Genomic DNA, 6,672 nt, shown 5'->3' with positions numbered 1-6,672 from the left:
AAGGACTTGTGTCGCTAAAGTTTCGTCGGAACGAAGTTACGGAAAATCAATTAACAAACAGAGACGTAACAATACCAAACACGTATATCTATTCAATAAGTTGAATAAACATCTAGTAGACGGCTGTTTACTTGTCTTACCTGTTATAATAATAATAATAGAAAAATGGTGTAATTTTTTTTTTAAAAGCTTGAAAACACTTACTCATTAAAGTGGGTTATTGAATTGGTATTGCAATTATTTCTCATGGATCATATTCTAACAAACACATTAATCTCAAATGTTTTTGCTGTTTGAAATTTATGTGTCTTGTTATGACCAATGATATGAATTTTGCCACTTGAAAATAAACAAAATTTCATTAATATATTTACAAGCTTTGGAGTTGGTCAGTTGGTTTGAGTTCGTACAATACTACAAGATTCCCTCCATTCCAGTCTAAGTGGTGGGTACATTATAAGAGTGAAAGTTAATCCTTTAGTATAGGTAGTTGTGTGCTGCTGACTTTATCTAGTCCCATAAAGAATGTATTGTTTAAAAATGTAATAGGCCCAATACTAATGTTCTATGACAAGTGTACTTGCCATAATAATCATTGTTATATTTAATCATAACTCACTACACTAATAAGCATTAACCAAGTTTCAAGCAACATGCAGTCAAAAACTCCTCGTTCTTAAGCAGCTGGTTTATCAGTCTCTTAAGCTTTGTTTTATTAACTTGGGGTGTTAACTGGCATCATTCATAAACAAACTCAAGGGACAGTTAAACTAAATAACAGAGGAAGAGGTATGTAAGATAAAAACTTGGTAATTAACAAAAAAAAAAAGGAATACCACCAATCAAATATTACTAGACATTTTTTGTACAGCATAAAAGGTTTTGAGTTCCAAAGCAGTATGGCTTACAATAATAAATATGAATAATAGCTTAAAACAACATAAAAAAATGTATGATAAATTAATGTTGAAACCAGAAACTATGTTAAGTGTTCCACATGATCAAGATGATAGGGAATTAATAATATAATAATCTGTTTCATTCAACATGTACCAAATTAAACTACACTGTTTATGAAATACTGTCTTTATTTTTTTTTTCATATTTAGCTCTGAAAGTAATGAATTGTACTCAACTTCTTGAAGTGTTCATAAATTATGTATGTATATATATATTTACATATACTTCTTTCTTTTCAAATGAAAATTATTTTCAATTTAAAACAGCTCAGTAAAACCATCTGTTAAGTAATTAGAAGACAATGATATTAACTCTATGTGCATGCCATGACTTTTTATAGTGTCATTTAACTTGATGTCAGAATTACCACTTGAAAAATGAGAAACATATTTCTTTCTTTATTCATTCAGAATGTGTATATGAAATTTGTATTCACTTCACAGTTTTACATTATCCCCCCTCCCCCGGGAAAAATTTCTGTAGATGCTCATGCCTTGACCAATTGACCACAAAACAACAACTGATTTGATTTATCTGATATTTAAACAAAAACTTATTTCATTTAAAATGTTCTATCCATCTGATTCCCTCTTTTTGACAACTTTTCTCTTGAATATTTTCAGTAATTTTAGATGTATCTTTGAGATTTTCACTTGATTATAGAATTATTACTCACTATTTTTACTCAGTTGTGTTTTATTATTTGATTTTTTTTAACCTAAGTATCTAAATGTTAGTTAAGCTAAACCCTGAATTAATTTTTATTGTCATTTGTTTCAGTAATGGTTCTAATATCAATTTGCTTCTTTGAACTGTCAATTGTGATAGTTTATCTTTAATCAATATTTACTTTAACTTTCATACCTTTTTATGTTTTGTTAAAAAATAATTAAGACTATTTTAGAACTGTTCTTATTATATAATATCATACTTTTACTCTGAATTAATTTTTGTTTGCTTTTTGTTACCTGCATTATGTTACTCCTATTGCAGTGTTTACCTTTGTTACCTCTATTATTCTCATATGTGTTGTTCCTATTGTATTGCATACTTTTATTTTATTGTGTAATGTGTTATTCATATTGTGTTGCTTACTTTTGTTATCCTGCATGACTATCATATGTGTTATTCCTGTTGTGTTGCTTACTTTTATTACCCTGGATTTTTCTTGTATGTATTTGTATTGTTTAGCTTTTATTACTTTGGACTATTCTCATGTATGTTGTTCATATGGCTTATTTACTCCCATAATTGTTCTTATGACACTAATTCTGTGATTAAATGTACATATGTGCATGCAACATTTTGAAAGGAACTGATATAATAAATTGTATTTGTTATTCTTTTGTAAAATGTCAGTACAGTGAACATATTTTTTATAATTTGATGAACAGTGAAATTTCTGCAATGTGTACAAAAATCATTTTATTTTTAGGTCCGCTTGATGATAAGGAATATCTACATATGCAGATTGTGCAAACTATCTTTAAATGCCTTACTGGACAAAAGATGGATTGTCCTCGTTATGGAAGTCACTGGGAGCAGATTGGTTTTCAAGGTACTATTTGTTGCTGTTGGGTTAACTAACATAACACCTTACTGTAGACTATCACTGTTCTTTTTGGATGATTTTAACTTATCAATAGCATAAATGAAAGCAATTTTTGTTGTTATATTCAGCTACTGACAATATAGTTTTTGTATAGTATATAATTCTATGCTTGATTTTAACACCTGCCACATGAGCCAGCCCAACATAATTTAATACTGAGGCTAGGATGGTCAACAAGAGGGGCATTTAAAAAACAGTGATTTGGGTCTTTTTGATAAATCTTGATGAATGAAGTTCGGCACAACTTCTAAAATGAAGGAAAAAGCTAAATATTAATGAAAATATGACATGATGAAATCTATATGGATTATACTATGATGGTGCCATACTAGGCATTATACCATCCTTCTTATATTTACTCTTCACTGCAGAAGTGGCATTTCAAATTTGAGAATTGCTAAAGAAATCATCTTTGGGCTTTACTGTGCCATTAGTTTCACAAAATATTGTAAACTAATGATTTCTTATACATAATTCCAATCTCAATTTTAAAGTTAATGATGCTATTATACTCATTTTTTATGTTTCACTGTCAGTACAGTAACCAATTGACAAATCTCTGATTCAGCTGATATGTCAAATTGATTGGCATACCTTCGAATAAGTTCTTCCCTTATCTGACCTCAACCCATGGTTTAATTTTAATCACTACATTTAAACCATCACATTCACAACCACATCTACAACATTTCAAACATGTTTCATTGCTACATCATTTTACTTTACATTTACAAGTTAACTTCTCCATGTTGGCTCTTATGGTTTTGGGTCAGGTCACAGGTCCAGTCTCATATCTGGTCCAGTGACCTAGACCTTAAAAATTGTGCAAAATGTCTGTTTTTTGTTTAATCCAAACAACCTAAACCTTTCCAAAATTACTTAATTTTTTGGATCCACATCAAGATGCCAGGCTGGCTCATGTTGCAGGTGTTAAAATAAAGTAAAAGAAGTAATGGATGGGAGTAGGTTGGATGAATGGATGGTTCTTGCATATTACCAGTTATTTTTGCTCAGTTTCAGTGTGTGTGTGTGTGTTTATGCTCATCTGTTATTTTCTGTAGTAGTATTTTCCTCTTCATTATTTTCACACACTAATAACATACACAGTAATAATAAAAACATAGTTCAAAAATTATAACCTAAATGGTAAAATTAATGGTTTTACTACGTCATAAAATTATATTTTATAATATTTTTCAAAATATTTTTTCCATTTAAAAAAATCTAGAAACCAACTTTAAATTATCATCAGTTTTAACGTAGATAGATAAACATAGGATTATATAATTAATTTAGTCGTTACAATGCATATTTAGATATACATGATAGTATTTGAAATATCAACTGTTTTCATCTCTATCCAAAATAGAATCTCTTAATTTCACAAACACACACTTGTACTCATAATTCTCTATCCATGAAAGGAGGTACAGTCATTGCTTACATACAGAAACCTTATAACATCTGAAATAATAAGTTTCATAACTTAAATATAAAGAAAAGCTAAACAATCTCTGAATTATATATATATATATATATATATATATATAAGAATAATTATTCCTAGAAATTTTGTTTCTAATGGATTAACTCTTTGACCTAGACAAACTAATAGAATTGGCAGCTTTCACCCCCTGATTTTTCCAAGCCCGTTCCCTTGGCTGTGGTTTCGCTAGATAGTAGATATTACAGTTGTGTTTTAAATTAATTATCATGTATATCATTAAAAGTTCCATTTGTTGGCTACAAAATACTAAAACTTTGAACATAACTAGAGGAAAAGTTTATATAAATGTTGATCTCATCCTTTGCAATGAACCAATTTATAAGTCCAAAACGTTTACCTAAAAAACTCTTAGCACTGATGATTTCAGGATAAACAGTGTTGTCTATGCATTTACTGTATGTTGTTTGGAAATATTTTCATAAACCCAAAGATCTTCTATTAGATATGCATATTTGAACACATTTGGGTAAAGCTTAAGGTATATTAAAGTCAAAATCACTTTAAAATTCAATTTTAGCAAGACATTCAAGCTGTTTAGTGTCTCTAAGAAAGTAAAGCATATAGTCTACAGTGTCTCCAATCGATAATAATAAGTACACATGAGGAGGATTACAAGAGCAATCAAATTGAAAATTTGATAAGTATGGATACAAAAAGATTATCCTACTCACTGAAACTAGTTATACAATTAACCCTTTTGCTACTGCCTTAGTGGATTACATCAAACATGTTACCCCAAAGTAACAGTCAGAGTTACCATACTATATAACTTTTAACATGTTTTGTGTCTTTATGAAATTTTTCAACCTTTTAGTAAACATTACAAGTCTTTTGTATATAAAAAGAATTAGAATTTTTAATTAAGTATTTTTACTACAAATATGTCCATGAATATATGAAGTCAGAGTGTTGACTGCTCTGAGTGCAAAGTTATTTTCAATTTATGATTAAAAATACTTTTCTTTATCTGAAAATTATAAAACTTCATCTTACTTCATCTTCATTCTTACTTCTCCTGAGAATTTATACTTCTAGCCTTTTCACATCTATTTCCTATGTTTATTTTACTCTTGGTGATAGAATTAGAACAGAAAGCAATGAATCATCATTCCTGCCATTTATGTTTGTTAGGTTTTAATGGGAGCCTGATTCTTTACAGTAGGTGACTTGTTGGCGATGAATGGATAGCACACAATCCACTTGTTTTAAAATAATATGTTCAAAACAAGTCAAACGTATGTACCAAAAAATCCATTACACAGTTGTATCTGGAGCTTTAAATACTTATCTCTTTTCATCAAGAGTCCACACAGGCTGGTTCATTTACTTTAGAAACCAATTGGCAAGACAAATTATTCTTCTCTGCTCTGTTATCACAATACAATCAATGATAAATTCATTTATATTACCCTGTGGTTACCACAGTTGTATCCAGAGCTTTAAATAATTATCTTCTTTTTCATCAAAGTCCTCACAGGCAGGTTCAGTTACTTTAGAACACCCTTTGATAAGACAAATTATACTCCTCTATCTTTGTTATTACAATACAAGCTGTGAAACCCATCTCAGAAATCTCCCATTACAGCTAATTCACATGCCAACTTCGCTTTCACTAACTTAACTTTCTACAAACTATGAGATATTATGATGTAACAATACTCAACCCTAATTAGACCAGGTTGCCAGGATCCTTGGCAGCTAATGTTGCTCTCTTCTTATTTCATTCCATAAATAAAACTAGTGGATGAAATTGTTCAAAATTTCACAAGAACCTTCCTTATTTTTTCTTCTATTTTTAATAAAAAAAAATTCGTTATTTAGTGTAGTTATTTGCACCCGGACTCTGAATAGTTCACCTGCAAGGTGAATTTGGTATGAAGTATACAAATATTATTTATTATCTTGTTTACAATGTTTACATTTTGTCTACTGTATCACTAAATGTAACTATTATCATCAAAATACACTGCAATGAAATGTTTAAAATTAAGAAATGGGAATATATACATACCTTTTATCTCTTCGTAGAAGTCCTTTGAAACTTGTTTTTTTTTAACATGCATAATTCCACATCCTTATCTTTTCACTTATAGTTTATTTTTCATTTTTCTTTCCTGTTCTTTGTCTTTTATCATTTATGCCGGATACATAAACTGGCTCTTTTCAGGACTTTATTATTATTAAAGTGAAACAGTCATGCATATCTAGCAACATGACAGCATAATACAACACCATTGATAGCAAACAAGCATGTGTAGTACATTAAATCGAGATTTACACAGAGTTAATCCTGGCTCCAAGAACACAGGATGAGAGGATTTATCAGCTTGTTTACAGTACAGTGGTTGCAAAGAGAATTTTCTAAGTAATAACAGTGAGAGAAAATATTTATGAAATAGCTCTGTACAAAGTCTGGGCCAATCCAATAAACTTGGTAGGTATTTGGATGTTAGTTATCCTCCTGGGGTGGTCAGAATTTAGCAGTATAGGTGTAAAAAGTAAGTGCTTATAAATATGTATATATATATATATATATTATCACTATTTATTCATAAATGCTTAATTTTTAGTTATTTCTCCTAAAACATAGAAC

The 6,672-nt window shown here is 29.6% G+C and overlaps 1 protein-coding gene across 1 annotated transcript in view; it reads left to right on the top strand.

The window, feature by feature from the left end:
* The window catches only part of LOC106467717 (ELMO domain-containing protein 3-like), a gene marked incomplete at its 3' end in the record, with an annotated part of 92,157 nt that extends 89,639 nt beyond the window's left edge, over window positions 1–2,518 (top strand). Inside the window, exon 7 of the mRNA XM_022395905.1 lies at window positions 2,396–2,518. Coding sequence (XP_022251613.1) covers window positions 2,396–2,518 — 123 coding nt within the window. The remainder of the gene's footprint in view (window positions 1–2,395) is intronic.
* Window positions 2,519–6,672: the final 4,154 nt, after the last annotated feature.

Source organism: Limulus polyphemus, unplaced genomic scaffold (genome assembly GCF_000517525.1).
Source record: "Limulus polyphemus unplaced genomic scaffold, Limulus_polyphemus-2.1.2 Scaffold2716, whole genome shotgun sequence".
Lineage (NCBI taxonomy): Eukaryota > Metazoa > Arthropoda > Merostomata > Xiphosura > Limulidae > Limulus > Limulus polyphemus.
The sequence above is the reverse complement of the archived record's forward strand: the minus strand, read 5'-3'. Positions and strand labels throughout refer to the sequence as shown.